This window comes from Sorex araneus, chromosome X, assembly GCF_027595985.1.
Source record: "Sorex araneus isolate mSorAra2 chromosome X, mSorAra2.pri, whole genome shotgun sequence".
NCBI lineage: Eukaryota > Metazoa > Chordata > Mammalia > Eulipotyphla > Soricidae > Sorex > Sorex araneus.
In genome coordinates this window covers 250,833,675-250,859,889 of record NC_073313.1, presented here as the reverse complement: position 1 = coordinate 250,859,889, position 26,215 = coordinate 250,833,675, and the positions used below count along the sequence as shown (strand labels likewise).

Sequence of the window (26,215 nt, the reverse complement as noted above, 5' to 3'; positions counted from 1 at the left end):
CTTCTTCTTCTTCTTCTTCTTCTTCTTCTTCTTCTCCTTCTCCTTCTCCTTCTCCTTCTCCTTCTTCTTCTTCTTCTTCCTCTTCCTCTTCTTCTTTTTTTTTTTTTGGACAGAATTTTAAAACGGTGACGTACGTTTCATATTTGCTGTTGCCCAAGAGGCTCTCCCCGTTGCTCCCGTCTCCCGAGGAACCCCCGGGTTGACGTGGTGGGGTTGGGGGCAGGGGAGGGGTGTCTGGCCTGCAGGAGGGCGCTGGTTTTCTCACCTTGTCCTTTGTCTGTTCCTCTGCAGGTGGCTGCCCCCTGTGTCCCTCCGTCCAACCATGAGCTGGTGGTAAGTGGCGGCCCCACCCCCTCGCCCCCTGGCCCCCTGCTTTTGCCGAGAGCTGCAGTCCACTCGCCTCCTCCCAAAGCGCTTCTTGCTGCTGGGCCGGGGAGCGAGCCCACTCTGTGAGCAGCTCCCCGCCTGCCGCTCACGCTGCCCCCAGCCTGCTGGCAGGGCCCCTGGGTGCCGAGTGCTTCGTCCAGCGCCGCGCTGAGGGGGAGGAAGTGAGTCATGAGGTCCCCTCTGATGAGATGCAGGGCCTCCTCGTTCCAGCCTGGAGACCAGAGTCCTTGGACAGCCATAAAAGGACACAGAGCACAGCTCCCGGCCTGGCCAGGCGCCTGCTGTCCCCAGGCCCCGGGATCAGGGGCAGGCGGCCCTCCCCACTGGCCCGGGCCCGAGGCTCGCTCCCGGAGGCAGGGCAGGGCGTCCTGAGCCACGGAGCGTGTCCACCTGGGCAGAGGCGCACGTCCGGGCCGCCTGTCCCACCTCGTACTGCCCCCACTGTGCTCCCTCCTCCAAGGGGGGATTTCAGACCAGTGTGCTGGGGGCAGGACCCCTGTCTGATGCCAGTGTGGGAGCTTGTCCCACTGCCCTCTCTTGTCCTCTCAGCCTTTCCAGGGTCCGGCCCCCTGCCCAGCCCTCTGCTAGGGGGAAGAGTCTGTGGTGTGGGGGTGTCTGCGTGTGTTGGTGGATAGAATCAGGGAAGGCTTCTTGAAGGAGGTGTCCTGGGGTCCCTTTGACTTCAGAGAGAAAGGCTGCCTAGTTCCTGGATCCAATGCAGTGTGCTAGGCTCCTCTGAAGAGCATGTTTGGTGTGTGTGTGTGTGTGTGTGCATGAAGGTATGTGTGTATGAGTGGGTATGCATGTATACATGTGTTTGTGTATATATGAATGGTATGTGTATGATTTGGTATGTGTATGTATATATGTATGTACATGTATATGTGTATATGAGTGATATGTGTGTACATGTATATGTGTATATGAGTGATATTAGTTGTGTGTATATGTTTGCATGTGTATGAGTGTTATGTGTCTATGTATGTGTGTATGAGTGGTGTGTACACATGTGTATGAGTGGGTATATATATGTGTGCATGAGTGGGTATATATATGTGTGCATGTGTATGTATGTGTGTGTATGAGTGGTATATGTATGAGTAGTGTGTGTATTGTGTATATGTGTGTATGAATGATGTGTATGTGTGTATGTGTATATGTGTATGAATGATGTCTGTATATATATATGTGTGTGCTATATGTGTGAGTGGTGTGTGTATGTGCATATATATGTGTACTGTATATATATGTATATGTGTATGTGTGTGAATGGAATATTTATGTGTCAATGATATATATATGTGCCTGAGTATGTGTACTTGTCTGTAAGTGATGTGTATATGAGTGTGTATGAGTGATGTGTGCATGTTTATATGTGTATGTACATGTATCTTGTGTATATGTGTATATGTGTGTACATGTGTGTGAGTGCTGTGTGTATGTGTGTACTATGTATATATATGAATGAATGATGTGTGTATATATGTATGTGTATGTGTGTATATGTGTGTGAGTGATGTGTGTCCATATACGTGTATGTGTATATGCGTATGAGTGATGTATGTGCATGAATTACATGTGTATATGTGTGTATGTGTATATTGTATATATGTATATATGCATATGTGTGTATATGAGTGTGAGTAGTATATGTGTATTGTGTATGTCAGTGATGAGTATAGATATGTGCATGTGTGCATGTGTGTGTGTGTATGTGTAGGGCATGGCTGGCGCAGAGGTGCCTCTGGCGCCCAGATGTCCTTGGGGGCCTGCAGAGGTGACAGGGGTGTTAGTGACATACGTGGTTGTAGGTGGTCTCTGCACGCCCACCCCGGCACTTCTGGCAGTGCCCGTTCCTTCCCCGCAGAGGACTCTTGCTGCCTGACCTGGCCAGGGCCAAGCTCCTGGGGGTCCCCACAGTGCCCTTCGTGTCCAGGAGGGGCTGAAGCCATATGCGGTGGCTGTTTCCCTCCCTGGGGGTTCCAGGTCGCTGCTGGCATGAAATCCAGCCCCCAGAAGTGCCCTGGCTGGGTGCGGCCCCGGAATGTGGGGGGCCCCGGGTTTCCCTCGCCCTCCCTGGCCTGGCCGCGCCTGCCTCTCCCCTCTCCCCTGTCCCGCGGGGCTCCAGTCCTGCTGGCCGGGAGAGTCCAGATGGGAAGTGTTGTTCACACAGAGTGACGGGGTGACGGGGTGGGGGGGTTGCGGCCGGATGAGGCCGGGGCGCAGGGCCCTGCAGGGAGCTGCCAGGGAGAAACGCTCTGGGGGGGATGAGCCTCGGTCTCTTCATCCTGCCCCCTCACGGGGGGATCAGCGTGTCCCTGGTGGGTCCGGGCCAGACTTGGGGGGTCTGGCATGTGGGTGTCTCCGGGCCGGAGGCAGAGGCCTGGCTGCTGGGAGGCGCAGGGGTGGGGACAGAAGGGAATAGGTTGGCATTCCAGCTGCAGGATCCACCGCTCCTCCCCAGCCCTGCGCCCCCCAGCCAGGGGCTGGAAGGTTCTCGTGCCTCTGATACACTCCATCTGCACTGGGCTTGCTGCTCTCCAGAGCCGGGCTCAGCCCCCTGGGAGTGGGGGGCTGCAGTGACACGGCACTTGGCCCCTTTGCTCTTCTCCTTCCACCCTTGCTGCAGTGGAGAGCCAGGAGGTAGGGCTGGGGGGGCCTGGCTTCCATTCCTGTTGCTGCACGGTCCCCCCGGAGAATGGCCAGAAGTGACTCCGGAGCACTGAGCCAGGAGTAGCCTCTGAGTGTGGCCGGGTGTGGGCCAATTAGGAATTGGACTTGTGGATCTCAGCTTCCCGATTTCAGGGTACTGTGGCCTGGGGCACGTGGGTTGCCTTCTCTGGGCCTCAGTTTCCCCTCCTCAGGTGGGCAGTCAGTAGTTCCAGCCCTGCAGGACTGTCCTAGGATACACATTCACGAATGAATGAATCTGTCCTCAGATCCTTTGTGCATCTCTTTACCCCCAGCAGACACAGGTTTTCCCTCTCTGACCTTCTCCCTCCCGGGAACCTCCGCGACTGTCGCTTCTTGGTTCTTTACTGAGGCACCGTGACTTCCAGAGTTACTCGAGATTGGGTTTCTGGGGTGCCGTGTCCCAATCCCTTCCTCAGTGTCCACTTCCCTCCACCAGTGTCCTCAGGTTCCCTCCCGCCCCTTTTAGACCCTGCGATGTGCTGACCTGTTATGGGGTTACATGCACAGAACACTGTACTGCCTTCCAGCACCCCACCTCCGCCAGTGCCTACTTCACACCTCCATTGCCATAGTGTCCCACTCCCTGTCCCATCCCTCCCCACCTACAGTGGCCAGTTTCCTACTGAAGACGAATTCTCATGTTCTCCATTTCTATTGCTGTTAGCCACCCTTGGACTTTCTTACTGGTCCTTGAATACACTGGGCACTAAGCTGCCTCAGGGCCTTTGCACTGGCCTTCGCCTTGTGTCTCTACTGCTGTTCCCTGCGGTGCCCCTAATCAGGGGATTCACCGTGTGCCTGTCCTCCGCACTGTAGGAGCCCACCTCCCTAGCCCTGTGTCACGCTCATGATCATAAGAGTTTCCTCTCTGGTGTGCCCAGACAGTGGACCTGCTGGCCAGCAAGCAGGGGGTGCGGCATTCGTGCCCTTTGGGAGTGCGGCAGGAGCCCAGGACGCAGCCCGAAGCTCTGGGTCTCACCGCCGGCTTTGCCCACGGGCACCAGAAGTCCCTTAGGCACCCCCCGCCGCCGGAAGTTCTCTCTTGTCCCTGGGAATGTGAAAGTGGCCTGGGCCAAGGGGGGGGGCGGTGAAAGTCCGGCTTCCCCGAGGGCTCTCACACCTGTTTCCTCAGGCCAGGGCGCTGAGCAGGTTCCTAAGAGGGAGGAAAGGGCGGTGGTACTTTTCCTTCCTTTTCCATTTCGGCCTGCCCCCCGCAGGGCTGGCCTCTCTGCTGGCCTCCCACTGTGAGTCTGTCTGTCTGTCTGTCTGTCTGTGTCTGTGGCCCCCTGTCTGGGTTTGGTGGCGGTGATCTCACCCCTCTGGGACGACGAAACCCTCATCCGGGCACGGGATTCCTACCCACCCGCTGAGCCCGACACTTTCCGGCCCGTGCCCTGCCAGCCAGGGTGAAGTGGCTTAATCTTCAACTCATGTTTTCATCTTACTCAACAGCGGTTGCCCAAGGCTCAGGGTGGCAGGTCCTCGGGTCACTCCCGTCCCGTGGGGTCTGCTGGTGGTGTGGGCAGGATGGAGAGAGCCGCTGGCCGGTCTGCCGTGGACACGCCTGATCCTTACGATGAGATGAGCTGAACCAGCTTTTCTTGTCCTCGGACTTCTTCTTCCCCGGGTGAGGGCCGGGTGGGGTGGCCTCGAGTTCCGGGCCTGCAGCCTGGCACCGCTGCCCTAATGCAGGCCACATCCCTGCCCCCGCCCCAGGCCAACAGTCCTTGGGGAGGCATGAAGGCCAGTGGGGGAGGGGGCCGGTGTCGCCCAGAGCAGCCCGCACAGCTGGCAGGAAGAGGGAGTCTTTCTGCTGAGTTCAGGCTAGCCCTGTAAGCTTTGCCCCAGTAAACAGTGGGGCCGGAGAGACAGGACTGGGGTAAGGCGCTTGTCTTGCGTGCAGCCCACCCCAGTTCCACCCCCGCTACCTTGTAGGATTCCCCTGAACCACGCCAGGAGTGAGCCCTGAGCACAGAGCCTGGAGTAAGCCCCAGGCATTGCCAGACAAATCAGAGGCCAAACGCCTCCCCTTTCAAACATATAAAAAAAAGAAAATAAACTCTAAGGGGAGGGTGGTGTTTGTGTGATGGTCCAGGAGAGGCAATGATCCTCGGTGGGAGGGGGCTTCCGCCCTGTCACTGGCAGAGCCCCTCCTCCAAGGCAGCCCCCCATGGTGACTGTCCCTTGGGTGCGAGTGTCGGGCGGACACAAGCCATCTGAGTCTGGGAGGGGCTCAGAGGAGCAGGGGGCAGGTCCGGGCTGGCCCCGGGAGGTGGGGCTGCTGCTGGCTTCCTGGACATCTGTGCTCGCTGCTTTTGGGGGTTACCTGCTACTGTCGGTGTCTCCCCCAGATTTCTTCCCCATAGAGCAAGGCTCCAGACGGCTGCCCTGCTTCTCTGGGGGTCAGCCTGCAGGGTTTAGAGCAGGACACCGTCACCTATCTCTGTGCCATCCCTGCCCCTCCTGCCGCACCCCCCCCAAACCATCTCCAAGCACCCACCTGGTGCTGGGTACTGCTGGGCCCTGGGGCTGTGGGTTCTGGAAGGCAGGCAGGGGTGGCAGCAGACAGACACACAGCCTCTGGGCTGAGAGCACCGACAGGCACCTGGTCCGATCCTGCTCTTTCTCAGCTGGGGAAAATGAGCTTGATTTGCTTTATTACTCATGAGTTTGTTTTTTTTTTTTTAATGGGAAAAATACATACAATATCAAACACACCATCGAAGCTAGGTTTTTTTTTTTTTTTTAAATTTTTGTTGCAGGGGCTATCAGCTCCTTACCAGCTATGTCGAGGTGGGTGGGTCTGCTGGTGGTGCCTGGGGCCACATTCAGCAGTGTTGGGGGGTGAGAAGGGAATTCCAAGAGAGTAAACCCCTGTTTGGGCCTAGAACTCCAGGTTGCTCAGATGCAAGGCACATGCCCCAGTCCATGGAGCCATTGCTCAGGCAGTTTATTTTATTTTGGGGTGGGGGGGGGCTTGCTTGGGAGGGACATGACCAGTTGTGCCTGGGGTTTGCTTTGGGCTCTGTGCTCAGGGACCAATTTTGGCACTTGAAGATTAATTATTTTAGATTCTTTGCCAGGGTTGGGTTGGGGACACATCCTGCAGTTCTCAGGGGCTGCTCCTGGCTCAGTGCTCACGAGTGACCCCTGGGGGGTCGTTAGAGGGCCACGTGCAGCGCTGGACATTCGAATCAGGGTCAGCCACAAGTAAGACTCGTACTTTACCCGCTGTGCTGTCACTCTGGCCCCCTTGGAGCAGTTTTGCAGGCACGGGCCAGTGCCATCAAGTTCAGCTGCCCTCCTGGACGTGCGGTTCCAGAGTCCTCGCCCCATAAAAGGCCCAGAGCACTGCCTGTGGTCCCCAGGAAAGTCCAGGCTCCAAGAGGCTCCAATAAGCTGTCTCCTGTCCGCTGGCTCTCTCTTCACTGAGCCCGGCACGATCCTGTCTCCCCCCTCCCCAGCGCCCCCCCCCATTTGTTTTGGAGTCACCCCTGGTGGTGCTCGGGGGCTCCTACCAGCATGTTGCTTTACAGATCCCTCCCGACATTGCCGCCAGGTGCGGTGCTGGGGAATCCAGCCCCGGCTTTTCGCTTCAGAGCGTACCCCACATTCCGTGACACTCTCGCCGCCACCGAGGCGCTTCCTGTCGCGGCCGAGCCCCGTTCCGCCCGGTGGCTGGCCTTGCTCTGCTTCTCCGCACATCTGCCTGTGAACACCGGCCTGCTACCCTTTCTCAGCAGCGGGGCCTCATGTGCCATACACAGGTGTGTCCACATGCCCCCCAGGGCTCTGTTTCCCCTTTAGGGGGGGTTTCTAGCGGGAAATGGGATGACCTGGGATGGCCATGTGCAATTGTGTTTTTTGTTTTTACTATGGCACTGTGGCCGGTGATTCTCCCAGCAGCAGCAGCAGCTGTTTGACAGTCGTCAAAGGTTTTTGTTTTTGTTTTTTCTCCATGGCCTTACCAACTTTTGTTATTGTCACATTTGGTTTGGTTTGGTTTGGGGGCCACACCCACCCACTGGTGCGCAGATCCCTGAGTCTGCACTTAGGGATTAATCCTGGTGGGACTTGTGGGGGCATATGTGGTACCCCAAAGGGGCCCAGATCAATCTTGTTAAGGTCTATGCAAGGCCAGTATCTTAATCCCTATACTATCTCTTCAGCCTCAATTTCTGGTTTATTTATTATTATTATTATTATTACTATTATTTTGGTATTTTGGGTCACACCTGGCAATGCTCAGGGGTTACTCCTGCCTCTGCACTCAAGAATTTCTCCTGGTAGAGTTTCAAAGTTCGTGTTAGCAAAACTATATGTGGACTTACAGAAATTGTTATAGGAATATGGACTTTTAACATCTTCATTCTTAAAATCTAGTTTTACTTCAATGAATTGCCAATGTAAAACATTTTTAAAAGTTGGTCAAATCCTGTGATCTAATATCTCAATGTGGTCTGATATTATATAACACAAAATGGGAAGTAAGAAATAATGGAAAGGTATTGTCAATACAAAATTATTTAGTTTTCCAAATTAAAAAACCACAACCTTTATAAATAGGTAAATTACTTCTAAAAAAAAAAAAAGAATTTCTCCTGGAAGTACTTGGGGGACTGTCACATGGGATGTCAGGGGTCGAACAGCTGTATGCAAGCATACGCCCTCCCTGCTGTACTATTGCTCCGGCTGCTTCTGGTTTCTCTTTATAGTAGCCACCCTAATGGGTATGAGGTCAGTAGCCTAGGGGTTTTGAAGCAGCCTTTCTAAGGTGCCAGAGAGTCAGATCCCAGGGCTGGAAGGCGTCCTCCTAGCCGCCTCGGGTCAGAGAGAAGGATGTGAGGGATCGTGGAGCCCAGCCCTGCCTGGTAACTCACTCTCCGTCAAGGAGCTCGGTTAGGCGTCGCGGAAGTTGGTTTGTACGCCAGCTCCTGACCGCTTCCAACTGGAGCACTGGGACTGAGGGACTCTAGGTGGTCATCTTTGGGAGCTCCTGCAAAACGGCACAAGGCCAGGAGAGATGAGCCCCCAGAACCTCTTTCAAAGCGGGGAGAGGCCCTCTGGGGGAGGTGCGTTCCAAAGAGGATTTCTGGTGTGGTGAAGCCGGTTGGAAAACCTTCCTCTGTGTAGCCCCTGGATGCTGGTGGGAGTTCCCCTCCCTGTGAGTGCCTTGGGGAAAGGCCCCAGGGCCCACCGCGGTCCTGACTGGTGGGGGGGACGTGCTCCTGGAGGGCGTAGGATTCAGAGGGGACCCTTACTTGGGCACCTATTCTGGGGGAGAGCACCTCACAGACCCCCAGTCACAGCAAGGCTGGGGGCCTCCCGAGCACGGGAGTGGGTGGTAGTAGCTTCTGAGCACGGCTGGGCGTGGTCTCAGACCCAAAGAAAACAAACAATCGTGGGCACTGTGGCAGGAGGCAGCCCAAGGGCTGCAAGCTTGGATGGAGAATTCGCAACTGCTCACCTCAGCCAGGGCTTGGAGGCCAGGGAAATAGGGGGGAGGGGAGAAGGGGGAAATGGGAAGACCAGAACTGACCACCCACCCTTCCACTGGATCTCTGTCTCTGTCTCTGTCTCTGCAGCCCCCTTGCTGGGAGATGGGGTGGCCCTGGATTAGAAACTTTGCCCCAAACACTTTTTTTTTTTGCTCACACCTGGTGATGCACAGGGGTTACTCCTGGCTCATGCACTCAGGAATTACCCCTGGCGGTGCTCGGGGGACCATATGGGATGCTGGGAATCGAACCCGGGTCGGCCACGTGCGAGGCAAACGCCCTACCGGCTGCGCTATAGCTCCAACCCCTGCCCCAAACACTTGGGGGACTCAGGCGGTCACCGACTTCTGTTCCCCTTGCCAGGTTCAGCGCTGCTTCGGTGCCTCCCCCAGGCCTTCTGAGCTGGGAGCCACAGTAGCCCCTCTTGCCAGGATAGTGGTAAAGCGGCAGAGTGAAGTGGGCACAGGCCGTGAGCATGGGGCCTGCCAACCTCCCCCAGAAACTTAGTTTCTTCCTTGGCCCAGAGGGGGCTGCAGAGCACTCCTGCTGCTGCAGATGGAAGAGGTCTGGTTAAGGTGACGGCACCCCCTTACTTGGGACCTGGCCAGTATTCAAGGATGCCTCATTTTAACCAAACCTTCCTGTCTGCCACGCCCCTCCCGCCTGCCACACCCCTTTTTCCTGCCACGCCCCCTCTGCCTGCCACGCCCACCTGCCTGCACACCCCTTCAGACTGCCACTTCCCTTCTTGTGCCACGCCCACTCCTGGCTGCCACGCCTCACCCATCTGCCACACCCCTCATCTGTGCCACGCCTCCTAACCTGCCACGCCCCTGTCTGCCACGCCCTCCTATTTGCACATCCCTCCTTGCTGCCACGCCCCTTTGTGTGTCACGCCCCCTGCCTACCCCGCCCCTCGTGTCTGTCACGGCTCCTCCCTGCCTGTGATTGGCCCGTCGCTGCCCTTCCCTTTCGCCTGCAGCCCCTTCCTTATCTGCCCAGGGCTCTATTTTTGGAACCTGGGAGCTGAAATAACATATTTTGGGTCGGGGAGGATGGAGAACATTCCAGCCCCGCCAGTCTGACCCGTCTGCCCCCTTGCCTTCTGATCCGTGTGACCTCACAGCTAGTTACCATGGCAAACGATGTGATGTCACGGGGTCTTGGGGCCTTAAGGAAAAAGAAAAAAAAAAAAGGAAAAATAGCCCAGATTCCAGGCCTCCCAGGGGGCAAGAGCAGGCGCGCTGGAGGGGTGGGAGAGGGGAGGGTGTGAGGAATTTCTGGACGGAATGTTCCTCTCGGAGCTGAGTCCACATTCTGGGCCAGCCCCCTCCCCCCAGCCCTGGGCTGGGCACCTCCCCCTCCCGCCGTGGCCCTTTGCCTTTTCCTGCCCGGCCAGCACAGCAGCCCACAGATGCATTTTCCCCTCCCTGCAGGCCACCTACGAGTGTGTCCTGCTGTAGGAAAGTACCCTGACAGGAGGGGCCGGCAGAGGGTCATGCGTGTCTTTATAGGGGAAGAACCCCGGAGAGGATGTGCGCCTTGCTGTTCCAAGCGCACGCGCTCCGGAAGTCCTCTCTGTGGTCTGGTTCTGAGTCTCTCCTGCTGCAGCCACTCTCCCCTTTGCCTGTGGAAAGAGACGCTGGACGATCTGAGACAACCAATCTTTAATTATTATTATTATTATTATTATTATTATTATTATTATTATTATTATTTTATTTTTACTCTGGGGACACACCTGAGGGTGCTTAGAGGCTACTCCCACTTCAGTGCTCGGGATTGACCCTGGGGTGTATGTGCTGGCTCTGCTGAACCACCTCCCCAGCCCAACAATTAAATCTTTGAAGTCTCTGAAAGCGTCTTCCCGGCAGTGAGAGGCGTGGAATGAGCCCCAAGAGTGGGGCGAGGAGCCTTAGCAGAGGCCAGGGCAGAAGTGCGGGCTGGGCTTTCTCCTGGCTCTTTGTGGTGGAACTCTGGTCCAAGTCGGGGGTGGGAGGGGCAGGGAGGGGGAAGACCACCGAGTTTTCTCAGCGGTATAATGGACCCACCCGTCACCTGGTAGAAGCCACGGAACACTGTGCCCCGGGCCTCATTTAGCACCTACTGGCCCTCTGGCAGTCACATGATGGGCAGCTCTGGCCAGGCCGGGGGGAGGGTAGGCGAGGGAGCCAGCTCGGGTGCGGAGGGAGCGGCTGTGGCTCCCGGGAGCGTGCGGGCACCGGGTGCCCAGCCGCAGCCCGAGCCAAGGCCTCATTCGATTTCCCGACCTGGTCCCCACCTTGTTCCAGTCCCTGGAATTTGAGACCCTCTTGCTGGGCTGCCCAGAGGTCCCAGGGCCACACGCTGCCTCGGGCTCCTGGGCTGGAGCTGGAGCTGTCCTGTGCTGGGTGTGGGGTCTCGGCAGACTGTGAGTGCATTGCCCTCGGCTTTCCAAACCCTGGGGTCCTTTTGCTCTGGGGTTTGTTGTGGGGCTGGGTAGGGCCTGATGTGTGTGCATGCATGTGTGTGTGTGTGCAAGTGTGTGTGTACGCGTGTGTATGTGCACGTGCATGTTTGTGTGTACATGCCTGTGTGTGTGCATGCCTGTGTGTGTGCACGTGTGTATCTTAGTGTTTCTGTAGCTCCCCCCCCCCCCCGCCAACCTCCGTGAGTCATGCTTCTGCTGATGAATCTAAAGGGAAGGAAGGAGGAAACGCAGGGAGGCGTCCACTCACTGTCCCTGCAGGCCCTGGCCGGGTAGCAAGGCAAGCATGACAGGGGTGATCATAAGTCCTGGGGGCCACCTTCCCCTCAGTCCTGCCCAGCAGCGGCACTGTGAGTGCCTCGGCATGTCATCCTGCCTGGTGCCTCAGTTTCCCCACCTGTGAACCTGGGTGACAGGAAAAACGTCGGAGCTGAGATTCTGAGGATGGGTGATGTGTGTACGTGTGTGTGTGTGTGTGTATGTGTGTGTGTGTGTGTATGTGTGTGTGTGTATGTGTGTGTGTGTGTGTGTGTGTGTCTGTGTCTGTGTCTGTGTCTGTGTCTGTGTGTCTGTGTGAGCGCCAAGGAAGGTGACATCCACGAATGCTGGTTCTCTGCTGGCCTCTGGGCTTCTGGCTCTGCCCCTTCCCCTCTGCAGGGTCCGGGCGCAGGACCCCTGCCCTCAGGTCCCTGTCTGGGCCCTGCTTGCAAACTCCGCAGAGTAGCGCCTTTTGGAAAGTTTTCGCTTCTCTCTGACCAGTGAGTGGGAGGCATCCTGTGGCTGGCGAGCATCTCGCCCGTGGCCGGCCTCCAGCTGGCCGGGGCCGCGGGGTGGGGGCCGAGGGGCCGGCGTGCAGCGGTTGCTGGCAGGGGCAGCCGCTTCTCGGCCGTTTCCAATATTGACTCTGCCTCGGCGCCCTGCGCCTTGCCAGGCCCAAGGGTGGGGAGCAGGCGGGTGGGGATGATAAATAACACCAGCCCACACTTATCGAGAGCTTAAGTGCCTGGCTCGGCCCTGAGTGCTCTGGGGCCCCATCCCGCGCATTCTCACACAAGGGCGCCAGGCAGCGGGGACGGGGAGCTGGAAGGGGGGTTGCCAGGCGCGGAGCTGGCCGGGCCTCCGGGCTTGCAGGCTCAGCCCAGCGCTGTTCTAAGTGTGCTTCCCCGAACCCTCCCCGACATCATCCCTCACGCCCCCCAGCCTGGAAATTCTGAGACGCGCACTTTCTGGGGGGGTCCCTGAGCTGTGTCTTGCCTTCCAGGTAACTCTGGTCCCAGACCCCCAGACACCCACTCTCTGGGGTTTCCCCCAGGGGAGAATGGAGCTGCTGGGGGTCAGGAGTGGGCCTGGTTTCTGATTCTCCCTCCTACCCCCGTTCGGCCTTCTCCGACCCTCCTATTTTTTTGGGGGGGAAATTTTGTTTTGCTTGGCTTTTGGATCACAGCCTGCAGTGCTCAGGGCTTATTACTCCTGGATTTGTGCTCAGGCATCACTCCTGTGATGGGGAGCTTGTAGAGCCCAATTTATAGGGTACCTCTAGTGGGGGGGCACTCGTGTTGGTGTTGGACAAGGGGTCGGAGCCAGCCCCAGGATAGCCCAGCCTGGGGGACGTGGATGCTGAGGTGCCTTGAATCTATTTCAGAGGCCGATGGGGTAAGGAAGGACAAAGCAGGGGTGAGGGGAGCTCAGCAATGGGCGAGTAGTACAGGCTTTGCACACCGGAGCCCCGGGGTTCCAACCCTCGAGCACCGAGCCAGGGGGTAACACCCCCGAGCTCCTCCTGATGTGGTTTCCCATTTCCCCCCCCCCGCCCCCCTTCATTCCCAAACAAGATTGACAGTGCAAACTCTGGTGGGGGGCTAAGACCTACTCTCACGATGATATTCGAACTCCCGGCCTCCTCAGAGGCCCAGACTGCAAGGTCTGTGGAGTCAGAGGTTGCTAGGATGTGCCCAGGAGGACTTCCTGGAGGAGGAAGTGGGGGTGGGGAGGGTGGAATACAGAAGCCAGGAGTTAGTAAGGACCCACATGTGGGACTAAGCAAGAAGGTCTCAGGGAGCACAACAAATGGAGCCGAGTCTGGGAGACGTTGGCAGCCCCTTGGGAAGAGTCGGACTCTGCAGGTCTCTCCCCCTGGGCTGCTGTGATTTCCCATGCAGAGCTTGAAACCCAGATCCCCAGGAGGGGGCTCCTGTCCTGCTGTCCCCCTGGTCAGTGACAACTCTCTGGACTTCCCCGTATCTCTTCAGTGGGGTCGGTGATAATGCCGACACCTCCCTCGAAGGTGCTTGTGGATTCACGCGAGTCCGCGTGGAAATGCCTTGGGTGGGGAGACCCTTCCTTGCTTTATTATTGTTATTATTATTATTATTATTATTATTATCGTCATCATCATCATCATCATCATTGGTGGTGGTGGCAGAGGACCCGACTGTCTGCGTCTGAAGCCAGAGTGAGGGGGTCGAGCTGGCTGATGCTAGCTCCACTAGAGGGGGCTTACAGGTCCAGAGAGAGGCACTACAGCCCTAGGGCCGTGGCCTTGCTCATCACGGCAGACCAGGTTCGGTCCTGGCACCTCCTCGGCTCCCCAAAGCCCCAGCAGGAGTCATCCCCGGGTGCCGAGAGAGCAGAAAGTCCTGAGCCGTGCTGGGCGTGGCCCCCAAACCCAAACCCAAACCCAAACCAAACAAACCCAAAAGAGAGCTGGTTTTCATCTCTCACATTCTTCCTCTGAAGCTGGGAGCAGCCCGGGGGCTCCGAGTGCCAGGGCGGGCCGGGTGGGTGCTACTGATGGTGGTGTGTGTGTGTGTGTGTGTGTGTGTGTGTGTGTGTGTGTGTGTGTGTGTGTGGTGGGGGTATTCTGTCATCCCGGGCCCATCCGAGGCACGTGCCCTGCGGCTGACCCCCCCTTCTCTCTCCTCTCCCTGCCCACAGCCCATCCGCACGGAGAACGCACCCAAGAATGTAGTGGACACGGTGAGTGTGGCGGTGGGCCCAGCCGGGTGGGGGGGGGGGCACGGGACGGGAGGCCGGGAAGAGGAAGGTGGAATTGGGGAGAGGAGGGCAGCGGGTGGGTCTGGGGGAACCTCCTCCCCCGGGGAGAGGATTTGGGGAACTTGCGGGGGAAGTGGTGGGGATGTGGGTGACATGGGGAGCTGCGGAAGTGGGTGGCCAGCGAAGACCCGGGACGAGGGGGGTGGGCGGCTGCTGTGGCTTCTTTATTAGCACTGTAGGCCGTGTGTGTGTGTGTGTGTGTGTGTGTGTGTGGTGGGCCCGGCCTCTCAGCAGTGCTGTCTGGCTTAGCTGTGCCACCCCCAGGCTGCCGGAGGGGCGTGTGTGTGTGTGTGTGTGTGTGTGTGTGTGTGTGTGTGTGTGTGTGTGTGTGTGTGTGTGTGTGTGTGTGTGTGGTGGGCCCGGCCTCTCAGCGGTGCTGTCTGGCTTAGCTGCGCCACCCCCAGGCTGCCGGAGGGGCACACACCTGCTCTGGGCTCCGAAAGCTTAGAACCATGGCCCAGGTGCGATAAAGGGGCTCAGAGGTGGAGGACCTGGGCGTGAACCCCAACTTTTTCCAGCTTCTAAGAGTGCGCTGAAGGGCGGGGCCTCCAGCCTCTGGCCGGGCCTCAATTCTGTTCTCCTTTTTTCTCTCTCTTTTTATTTTAATTTTTTCTTTTTGGGTCACACCCAGCAATGCTCAGGGGTTACTCCTGGCTCTGCACTCAGGAGTGCTCGGGGGACCATATGGGATGCTGGGAATCGAACCTGGGTTGGCTGTGTGCAAGGCAAATGCCCTACCGGCTGTGCTATCGCTCCAGCCCCAGATCTTCTCATTTTTTTTTTCTTTTTGGTTTTAGGACCCAGGCCCCGCTATACTGAGGGTGAGGGGGCGTGCTACTCCCAGCTCTGTGTTCTGGGTCACTCCCGGCCGTGCTCGGGGCACCCTGTGGTGTTGGGGACCCCAGGGGGGCCTGCAGCCCATGAAGCTGGCGCTCGGTCCCGGGAGCAGGCTGTGAGCCACGGCTGGGCTGTCTCGGTCTTCTTCCCTGCGAAAGAGGCATAACTCTCGTCTCCCGAGACACGGGGGAAGGTGCGCTTTGCTCCGAGGGGGCCTGGAGTAGACACAGACGCAGACCTCGGCCAGGCCTCTGTGTCCAGCCCAGCAGAGCTCACGGGTCCAGGGCCTGCTCTGACGGATGCCTTTGCTCTTTGTCTGCAGGGGGAAGGAGCCTTCGGGGCTGGACGCTCACGGAGAAGCCTGGAGGAAGAAGTGAGTGAGGAGGGCGCGGGAGGGGGAGCGGGCCGCGTCTCAGATCTGTCTCGGTGCGGGGCTGGAGGGGTGGGGTTGCCCTGGCCTGCCTTCCCGGAGGACAGTTGCTGGCCAGGCCGCCTTGACTCACTCGCCCCCGGCCGCTGACATGACCTGGGCCTGCAGTGAAGTTAGTTGCTCCTGCCGTTTGGCTCTGACTTTGCTCGACTCCAGTGATCCAGGGTGGGGAGTAGCTGATGAGGGAAGGGCAAGAGTGTGGGCACAGCTACAGCCAGAGGGATCGAAGACAGAGGGGAGAGGGACCCCCGGGGGGATCTGCCCAGAGGGACCCCCTAGGGGGATCGGCAGGGGGGGGCACTTGCTAGCTCTACCTGTTGAGCTTCTGTGAAGGGGGCAGAATTCTCATGTGTGCTGGTGTTTGTGTGTGTTTGGGGGTAGTGGGACGTTTGGGGGGGTCTCTGGGGGCCAAGCTGGTGTCCAGGCTTGTCCCCATATCCTGGGTCAAAGGCCCCGCAAAACTGTGACTATCTGTGTCTGCCTCTCTCCTCGATCTCTTTGTCTTTCTGTCTCTCTGTCTCTGTCTTTGTCTCTCTCTCTGTCTGTCTGTTTGTCTCTGTCTCTCCCTGTCTCTCTCTCCCTCCCTCTCTGTCTCTCATCTGTCTCTCCTTCCCTCTCTCTGTCTCTGCTTCTTTGTCTCTGTCTCTCTGTCTCTGTCTGTCTGTCTGTCTGTCTCTGTCTCTCTGTCTCTGTCTCTCTTCCTCTCTCTCTCTGTTTGTCTGACTCTGTCTCTCCTTGTCTCTCTTCCTCCCTTTCTGTCTCTCATCTCTGTCTCTCCTTCCCTCTCTCTGTCTCTCTCTATCCCTCACTCTCTCTGTCTCTCATCTGTTTCTCTCTCTCCCTCTTCCTACCTCTCTGTCTCCGTCTCTGTCTCTGTCTCTCTCTCTCCCTCTTCCTCCCTCTCTATCTCCCTCTCTGTCTCTGTCTCTCCCTCTCCCTCCCCCTCTCCCTCTCCCCCTCTCTCTGTGCCCCTCTGCCAGCCTCTTCATCTGCACAGGGGCAGGGAGTGGTTTTGGCGGTTGGGCAGGGGAGCCGGGGAAGGCCTGAGGCCCTATCATCTGACAGCTGCCTGACCCGCCGGGGGGGGGCCCCGAGGGGGGCCCTGGGTTTGTGGGGCCAGGCGCTCTGCCGCAGACCGACCAGGACTCCCCAGGGCCTTGGGGCCCCCACTGTGGGGACGCCCTGGCACACAGGTTCCCCGCGGGAGCGGCACCCGGCAGTCTCCCACGCTCAAGGTACGCGTGGGTCCCCGCGGGGCTGCCCTGGAGAGGGCCCCTGGCCCGGCCTGTGGGGTGTCGGGGGGCCGAGTCACAGGGGAGAAATGCACCTTGGCGCCTCGCCCACCACGGGGGGCACAGGGACGCCAGGCGCAGTGAGGGTCAGCCACGCTCAGCACCGTTGGAAAAATGTTTTCATTGAATATTTTTTTGGTGGGGGGGGGGTTTGGCAGTCGTACCTGGTGATGTCCAGGGGCTGTTCCTGGCTCTGCTTGCAGGGGGGGCTCCCGTGGGGTGCGGGGACTTGGCCAGGGGCTGGCAGCAGGCAAAGGAAGCACCCGGACCCCAGCACTCCTCTCTCTGGCCCTGGAATATGAGTTTCTTTATGCTTCTGGCCACAGAACCTAGGAGCTCACACATGGATGCATTTTACCACTAACGCTCATCTCCGGCCCTATTATTCTTGTGTTATTATTTTTTTTTTTTGGGGGGGAGAGTGCAATTTGAGCCACACACAGCTGTGCTTAGGGATCACCCCTGGTGGGCTCAGGGGACCATGCGGGGTGCCAGGGATAGGACCTGGGTAAGCCATACATAAGGCAAGTGCCCCACCCGGTGTACTGCTGCTTTGGCTCCGCAGTATTATAACTATACACACACACACACACACACACACACACACACACACACACACACACACACACACACACACACACACACACATACACACGTGCTGGAGGGATAGTGCAGCGGGTAGGGCGTTTGCCTTGCATGCGGCTGACCCAGGTCTTGGAGAGCCTGGCAAGCTCCCCGTGGCGTATTCAATATGCCAAAAACAGTAACAACAAGTCTCACAATGAAGATGTTACTGGTGCCCACTTGAGCAAATCAATGAACAATGGGATGACAGTGCTACTGTATATATATAATTTTTTTTTTTTTGCATGGAAGTGGCTCTATATCCGACAGTGCTCAGGCCCTACTCCTGGCTCTCTGCTTGGGGGTTGATCCCAGCGGAGGGGGAGGGCAGGAAGCTTGTGGTGTGGGGATGGAACCCGAGCTTCCCGGAGAGGATGCATGGACCCCGGGCTGGAGGGTTCGCACGGGGCAGGAAGCCTCTCGTTTGCCTGGTGTGTATGTCTGGCCCTGGTTCTATTCCTGGCATCCTCTCTGGTCCCTGGAGCCCCTCCAGGAGTGGTCCTGGAGCAGAGACGCAGGAGTAAGCCCCGAGCACCGCTGGGTACGCCCCACACCCAAAATAACAAAATAAATAACTTGTACTGACCCTTTGAGCTCGCTCCAGACCCCGAATTTCCTTTTTCTTGCTGTTTTGTTTGACTAAGGCTGGGAGCTGGGCTAGTTTTTTGTTTTGTTTTGTTTCTTTCCTATCACATCTCTTGTGGTGGATGCTATGGCACCATTTCAGTGATGGGCAAACAGAGGCCCCGGTGATCAGCGACCACAAGCAGGGCTCCCTCATCCCTCCAGGGTGGCGGCTTGGGTCCGTCCATGCACAGGGACCCCAGCCCTTGGCCTGAGGCCATGCTGGGGCACGTGAACCAAGCCCGTTTGCCAATGGTCTGGACACACGCCACGCCTGTGTGGTGAATCACAGCCCGACAGAATGAAGGTGGTTGTCGCAGGGGCCACACTGGACAGTGCTTGGGGCCCGTAGCCTGACAGCAGGATGGAGGTGGGGTCGGGGAGGGGGGCGTCCAACTCAGGGTCTCGTGCAAGCCAGGCCCCGGTCCTACGCTTGAGCCACATCCTTCGGCCGCACTGAGAATATTTCTGGGGGACGCCTTGGTGTTGGCGGGGCAGGGGTGGGGTAAGACCCAGCGTTTTCTCTGGGGAGCAGCCTTTGCGTCTCTACAGCCTGCGCGTGTATCTCAGTGTGCTGGGGGCCGCAGAGGCTGGAGTCTCGTCGTCCGCTGGGGGCCGCGGGGACCAGATGCAGTTTGGTTTTACGGGCGAGGGAGCCACGCGAGGCAAAGCCGACGGGCTCCGGAACAAGCGGCGGCTGCCAGGGAGACAGAATGAGCCCCCGGGTCAGGCTCCCAGACGCCTGTTCAAGGTGGGGTGACCCCAGGGTCCTTAAGTCTGACCCCTCCCCCCGTCCCCCCGCCCCCTGAGTGGGCAGGAGGCTCTGCCAGCCCCACGCTGCTTGGGCGAGTGTCTGCCCCGCCAGCCAGGCCCCTTTCCCTGCCTCTGGCACCGGGCCCGGAGCTGGGGCAGGACCGGCGCAGCCAGCCGGCCCAGTGTGCTGTGTCGCACTTTGTTTTGGAAAAATCCAGGCTGGTGGGCAGGAAGGAGTGAGGAAGGGGTGTGGCCGGAGGGGCTGGTGTGTGTGTGTGTGTGTGTGTGTGTGTGTGTGTGTGTGTGTTGGAGAGAGGAGGGGTGGTCAGCGGGATGGATGGGGGTGGCCACAGGCCCACAGGAGTCCGAGGAATGGGGCCGGGCCCCGAGCCGATTGGTCACCGGACTCCGGCTTGTCTGACCTGGCTGGCGCTGGCTTTGCCCCCAGACCCTCCTCCATGCTCCGAGCCCTGGGGATCTGGGCTCAGGAAACGGCTTTTCTTTGGGTCCTGCGTCTCTTGGGTTGGGTCCATGGACCTCAAAGGCAAGCTGGCTCCTCTTGCCTGGTCCCCACCCGCGGGAAGAGGAAGGTGACTCAGGGAGCCGTGGAGGCGAGAGGGAGGGACGAGGCCCCCTGGGCTGGCCCCAGCCCTGCAGCAGGAAGGCTGAGGGTTAGAGACCAGGAGGAACTTCCAGAGAGAGAGAGAGGCGGAGAAGTGGGTGGAATTTCCCAGCTGAAGAGAGGCCGTGGGGGATGCCCAGAGAGGAGCTGGTGCTTTGGGTGCCCAGGGAACCCAAAGCTGAGAGTGGCACCGCAGGCCGGGCTGCAGCTCGGTAGCGGGGGCCCCCCGGGAGACCCCAGGTCAATCCTTGGTGCAGCCACCACGTAAAGGAAAACATACAATGAAAAGGGAAAAGAGCAGAGGAGAGACACACAGAGGGTGAGCAGCGCTATTCTATCTTTGTGCTGCTTGGGGGGCCGCTCCCGGCGGCCGTCAGGGGCCAGTCAGTCGCCCCTCGGCGAGTTGGCATGTGGACCCCGCAGCGCAGCCCTTGGCGCCCTGCGCCTGGCCTGCGAGGCTCTGCTTTTAGATCAAAACCCCCGCGTTCATCTTTGTCGCACCTGCGGTGAGTTTCCCAGCGGCCTTTGCGAGAATAGGGGAAGCAGGAGAAATTTCTGAGGCCCCGCACTGGCCCTTTCTTACAGACTGGACGGTGCGGCCATTGGGGGGGGGTGTCTGTTTCTTCTAGATTCTTTCTTTTTTTTAAAGTCCTATCTATCTATCTATCTATCTATCTATCTATCTATCTATCTATCTATCTATCTATCTATTTATTTATTGTTCTTTTGGTCACACCGGCAATGCCCAGGGGTTACTCCTGGCTCATGCACTCAGGAATTACTCCTGGTGGTGCTCGGGGGATGCTGGGAAATTGAACCCGGGTCAGCCGCGTTCAAGGCAAATGCCCTCCCCACTGTGCTATTGCTCCAGCCCCTGGATTATTTCTGGGGTCAGGGCTCTCCGCTCCACGGGTGCTCATCCTGCTGGATGGGAGAGCAGCATGCCATGGGCAGGGGGCCACCCAGAGCCCTCCTCCTCACCCGCCCGACGCCTCCCTGCCTCTGTGATTCCTGTGTCTCTGTGATTCCTCAGGGGTGGGAGCCCGCTGCTGAGTTTGCCCCTTCACCCCCCTCCAACCCTGAGCCCATTTGCACTTGGCTCCCGCTGGCCTCCCGGTGGGTGTGTCCACCAGGCTCAGACGCGTCCTCGCCCCCCTGTAAGCATCGGCCTCACTGCCCGCCGCTGTCACATGCCCCCAAACTCTGGAGAAAACAGGAAGCGTCATCAGTTCGAGGGCGGCCAGTGATTCACCAGGAGCTGACCGTCCAGCTGTCTGTCCCTGTCCCCGCCCTGCCCCGCCCCCCACGTGGGGTCACTGTCCGCAATGATTTCCTTCCTTCTCCCCCACCCCCCCCACCACTCGGCCTGTCCCTGGCCGGCCCTGGCATTGGAGGTGGGGTGGGGAGCCGAACAGGCTGGGACTTTGCCGTGTCACCTCTCGAGGTGGCTTGGCCAGCCCGAGCCAAGTTTTTATTTGTCTTCTCTGGCTCTTTTGGGTGGGGAGGCTGGGGAATGCGGAGTGTTGTAATGTTGGGGGGTGGGGGGGAAGGGGAACCAGCACTCCCGCCCTACTAACCCCACTACCTGGGGCAGCTGCTGCAGGTGCCCTGGACACACCCCCCTCCCAACCCCACCCCCCCTCGTCCCCAGGTCCTTTCCAAGCCCTTCTCTGTCCCCTGGTGTCTGTCTCCCTGCAGCAGCTCCCGGCTGGGACCCGGGCTGTGGGCGCCTCTCTGGAAGCAGATGTGACCGAGTCCTTCGAAAGTGCTGGGGATGAGTTGCAGATGGAGCCACCCCCGCCCCCCGGGGGGGCTATTTATAGCGGGGGCGGCCCGGGGCCTGGAGCCGGGCAGGGGCTGGGGGCGTTCAGCCACTCCTCATCAGACGGCCGAGCTGGCGCTGGATGAAGTGCCGGGCGCAGTCTGGGAACCGCCTGGCGTGGGGGCTTGCAAACAACAGCTCCCCTCTAGGGCTACCTCTCGTCCCGCCCGCCACACCCCCCCTCCATGCCTGACTCATGTAGACCCGAGACCTCGGGGCCAGGGGAGCGGGGGGCGGCGGGGGACAGAGAACGTCGCCTCCCACAGCCCCACTGGGCTGCTGGGAGTTGAGTGTCCGCCCCGGCCTGCCGCGGGACGCGGGGCTCAGCCTGGCCGGCAGCGGTGGGCTATATCGATAGCGGCTTCTCTGCGGGACAGCGGGGCCCAGAGACACGGGGGTCCTTGTTCTTGGGGTCGCCCCCGCATCGGAGGCTGGAGCCTGCAGGGTGAGTCTTGCGCACCCCCATTTCTCTCTCCTCTCTCCTCGGCATACTGGTCTCCTGAGAGATCAGCTTGGTGCTCAGGGAAGGGAGCCCTGGCTTCTGGGAGGCACAGGGAGGCTGAGAGCGGTCTCGGGGAGGGGGGTCTCACTTGGGGATTTACTCTGTTTGGGGGTGGAGGGATGGGAGTTGGGCTACAGCCGGGTGATGCTCCGGAGCGATGCCTGGCTTTGTGCTCAGGAGTGCCCCCTGGTGGTGCTGAGGCTCCAACCCAGTCAGGGGCCGGCAAGGAAGCGCCTTCACCTCTGTTAATCCCTGGCGCTCACGTGAATCCAGAAGTTGGGGTGCTGATTTGGCCTCGTGCGTGCGTGCGGCTGGGATGATGGGGAGCAAGCTGGCGGTGAGCGTGAGGTGGATCTTCCATCTCCTGTGGAGGCGAAGCGTTGAACCTCCAGCTTGTGTTCTAGTTTGTTTCGGGGTCCCCGCCAGGGGCGCTCAGTGTGCTGGGGGCGGGACCTTAGGGGGTGCTGGGGATAGACCCACACTCAGGTGTGTGCAGGGCAGCCGCCTTCACCCTTGCACTATCTCTCCACCCCACCCTTATGCTTTTTTCCCCCCTAAATTAAATGTAATAAATGAATTTGCGGGGTTAAACCGAATGGTTTAACCCTCTTGTGAGCGATGTGGTATACTATGGGGCCCCTGCGTGGCTGGGGGCCACTGGAGCTGCACCCATGGGTCCTCAGGACACCCACGTGGGGATGAACCTGGGATCTCATGCGTGAGAGGGATGTGCTCAGCCCCGGGCAACTGTCCTTGGGCGTGTTTGCAACACCGACGGACGTGTGTGCCTTCCATGCCTCCTTTCTTTGCCTTTTGCAACATCCCGGGAGCTCGGTTGGCAGAGCCACTGGGGTCACCAAATCTCAGACGCTGGCTGGACCTTTGCCACTGACACTCCTACATCTGTCCCCGTAGCCCAGGAAAGGGATGAGGATTTTTTTTTTTTTTACTTTTTGGGTCACGCCCATTGATGCACAGGGGTCACTCCTGGCTCTGCACTCAGGAATTACTCCTGGCGGTGCTCAGGGGACCATATGGGATGCTGGGAATCGAACCCAGGTCGGCCGCGTGCGAGGCAAACGCCCTACCCACTGTGCTACTGCTCCAGCCCCGGGGATGTGGGCTTGAGGGAACGGCGGACAGAGAAGTGTCTTCTCCCAGTCTCGGGGGGCGTCAGGCCCCCTGCTGGGGCGGGGGCCACTCATGTGTGCAGGGTTAAGGTCAAAGGCACTGAGCGTGGTCTGTGGCGGGCCTTTCTCAGCCCTTGGGGGCCCTTTCTGGCCCAGGGAGGGTTGCGCCTATGGGGTGCTGGTGTGACTGCAGCACTGCCTTGCTTGCTTTGGGCTTTGGGTCACTGCGTTGCTGGGGTGTTGGGGTGTCTGGGCTGGAATGTTGGCACAGGAAGGAGAATCTGTGTTTGCCCACAGCCTGGCTGCGCTGCGCCTGCCTCCTCCCTCATGCGCTTCTCTCTTTCCCAGGGCTCCACGAAAGTCACCCCGAACATCCAGCCCCATCCCCAGCCCACCAGGTAGGTCTGGCTACGGGGGCCTGGGGTTGGGAGTGGGGGGTGCCTGCGAGGGGTCACTGGGTGTTGGCATCCGGTCGTGTCTTTGGGGCCCCGAGAATGGGAGTCACCTTGGCGGGGTGGGTTGGGGAGTAGACCGCAAGGCCAGAGCCGGGCCGAGATGTCGGGGGGAGGGGCGGGGGGTGTAGAGAGAGATGCCATCTGGAAACAGCCTGTGTGGGGCTCCAGCTTCCAGCCAGGCCCGCTCGGAGTGTGCCCCTTGGTGAGCTCGTCTCCTGGGTCTCTGATTTATCACCCGACAGATGGACAAGCCAAGTCTTGGGGCCAGAGCAATAGCACAGTGGGGAGGGCGCTGGCCTGGCACGTGGCTGACCCGTGTTCAATCCACCCCGAGCCTAAGTCCAGAGCCAGGGGTGACCCCCTGAGCAGCGCCCGGTGTGCCCCCAAAGCAAACAACCAAAAATGACAACAACAACAACAACAAAAAGAGAAACCAAGTCTCAGAGAGCAGGGGTCAAAGGTTCAAAGCCATGTGACCACCAAGAGGTCACACTGGGGTTTGCATTCAGGTCCGACTGGCTTCTGGCGTGGTGCTAACTCCAGCTTCTCCCTGTAGGAGGGTTTTGTGTATCTGTCTGTCTGTCTGGGTGGGTGGGAGGGGGAAGTGTTGTTCTTTACCACGTGGAAAGTTCTCTGTCCAGGTGGGTGGGGCAGAAAGGGGGGTCCCCAGGGGACCCGGACCTTGTTCATGTGTCAGGGCCTTCTGGCTGCAGCCCTTCTGCCCTTGGGTGTCCGGAGCTGAATGAGAACAGGACCTCAGTGCGTGGGCCTGGGGGGGCTGCAACCTTCTTCAGGGCAGTTGTTCTCAAGGGGCAGTCCGTGTCTGCAGAAATGTCCTGCCCACCCACTGCCGCGGACAGTGGTGTCAGCCACCGGTCTGCAGACCCATGTCTTACGGCAGGTGTCACAGGTTGAAAGCGAATGAGTCGCTCCCTCTTTCCTGTAGGGCAGGTGGCTGCAGGCTGCCCCTCCGAGTCTTTCCAGAAGGTGACGCTGTTCTGCTTTTGCATCCTCCCTGGGTAGCAGGTCCAAGACTCTGGGCATCGGGGAGGGGTGGGGTGGGGGGATGGAGGGAGGGGCTGCAGAGGGTCGGCCCCATCTGACTCAGCCTGTCGGGCCCCAGCCCTGTCTCCTCTTACCCCAGCCCCCATGCCGGTGCCTAGCTTGCAGAGTTCTCTGGTTCTCCACTGTATTTCCTGGATGAGGAGGGGCTTTGAAGGGGCCCTAGGGAACTGGCCTCCCGTGGTGATGCCCTGGGGTTGGAGCCCGAGGGACCATCCTGGGGGAGGTGGGGGCAAATGGCTCAGGAAGGCCGAGAAGCAGCTGGGAGAGCCCGGGAGCAGAGGGCAGGAGCTGGCCTGCTCTGGAGCCCGCCTGGAATGCACTCTGGGGTCTGGCGTACCTGGAGTCCAGGTGCGGGCGTGTCACCTGAGCTGCCCCTTCCCCAGGCCTCTTCCTGTGTACGGTCCAGGTTGGGAGCCCCGGGGGGGTGTGGAGGGGGGCCGCCAAAGGCAGCTGGAGGAGAGTACTCGGGTCTGGCTCTTCTTCCTCTAGCCAGGACCCTCCCTTGGGAGAGGGGCTGGGAGTTCCGTCTCCCCTTTTCCTACCCAGGACCTACCGGGGGGCCAGCTCCTGCCGGACTAGGCTGCTGTGGTGGGTCACACTCGACCTCTGGGCTCTTGGCTGCTTCCACTCCTGGTTCAAGCCCTGGCACTAGTCTCTGGAACCAAGGGTGGAGGCGGAGCCAGCAGGAGGGACGGGTCTTCGTACGGGCGCCCAGGCGGTCAGCTTCTGAGGTGCCCCAGGTCCTGGCTGGTACAGCCCGCCCAGCTCCATATCCTTCCCGGAGCTCCTGGCCCTGCAGCCCAGCAGGGGAAGCCCAGGGCACTGAGTCCGGATGCTTCCGTGCTCTGGAGTTGAGTCTGGGGGCCATGCACGGTGTGTCGGGGTGCAGCGGGGTGTGCCTTGCCCTGGAGTCTGGATTCTTAGGGAGAATCGCCCCTCCCCCCCTCCTCCTGTCTTTCCAGAAACATGAGTGTGAGCCGGGCCTCTGAGGACAGCTGTGAGCTGGACCTGGTGTATGTCACCGAGCGGATCATCGCCGTGTCCTTCCCCAGCACCACCAACGAGGAGAACTTCCGGAGTAACCTCCGCGAGGTGGCACAGATGCTCAAGTCCAAGCATGGAGGCAGCTACCTGGTGAGCCCCTGCCGTAGGCGCCTGCCTGCTCCCTCCCACCCACCCTTGGCCCCGGGCACTTGTCTATTTAAGAAAAAAAATTAATTACTAATTTTTTTTGTTGAGTCATAAGATACACAGTTACAAAGTTTCCCATAGTTGGGTTTCTGTCATACAATGCTCCGATACCTCGGCACTTGTTTTTATCCTGCCTGTACTTAAGCACACGGGTGTGTGCGCATGCACACGTGTGTTCGTGTGCATAGGCATGCCTGTGGTGGTATGCACACATGCACCTGTACATTCATATTGGTGTGTGTGTGTGTGTGAGAGTTGCTTGTACATGCCCACTAGGGCATGCATGTGTGTGCACATATACCTGCCCATAGTGGGACATGCACACACATAGTGCTGTATGCATATGATGCATGTGTGCATTTGTATGCTGGTGTGTGTGCGCATGTACACGCCCATATTGGCGCATATATGTGGAGATTGAGGCATGCACATGGATGCACATACATCTATGTATACTGAGCATACAAATTGGTGTGTGAATGTGGGTGTGGGTACACCTGCGTCTGCCTATTGGGGTGCGTGAACATGTGTGTGCACATATACTGATGTGTGTCTGTGCATGCATGTGTACGTTGGGATGTGTATGTGTATATGTTGTATACATGTGTGCATAGGGCCATGCACATGCCTGTGAGGTATCAGGGTTGTGCAGATGCGTGCATGTGCTTGTCTTGTGCTGGTGTGTGCAAGCATGCTTGGGCCCATGGGAATGCCTGTGTATGTATGAGTGTGTGTGTATGTGTGTACATGTGTGCACATGTGTGCACA

The 26,215-nt window shown here is 58.9% G+C and overlaps 1 protein-coding gene across 1 annotated transcript in view; it reads left to right on the top strand.

Moving 5' to 3' along the window:
- TNS1 (tensin 1) overlaps positions 1-26,215 on the top strand; it is a 241,668-nt gene that overhangs the window by 110,971 nt on the left and 104,482 nt on the right. The window contains 5 exon segments of the mRNA XM_055123162.1: positions 292-333; positions 13,981-14,022; positions 15,260-15,310; positions 23,085-23,134; positions 25,219-25,390. Coding sequence (XP_054979137.1) covers positions 292-333; positions 13,981-14,022; positions 15,260-15,310; positions 23,085-23,134; positions 25,219-25,390 — 357 coding nt within the window.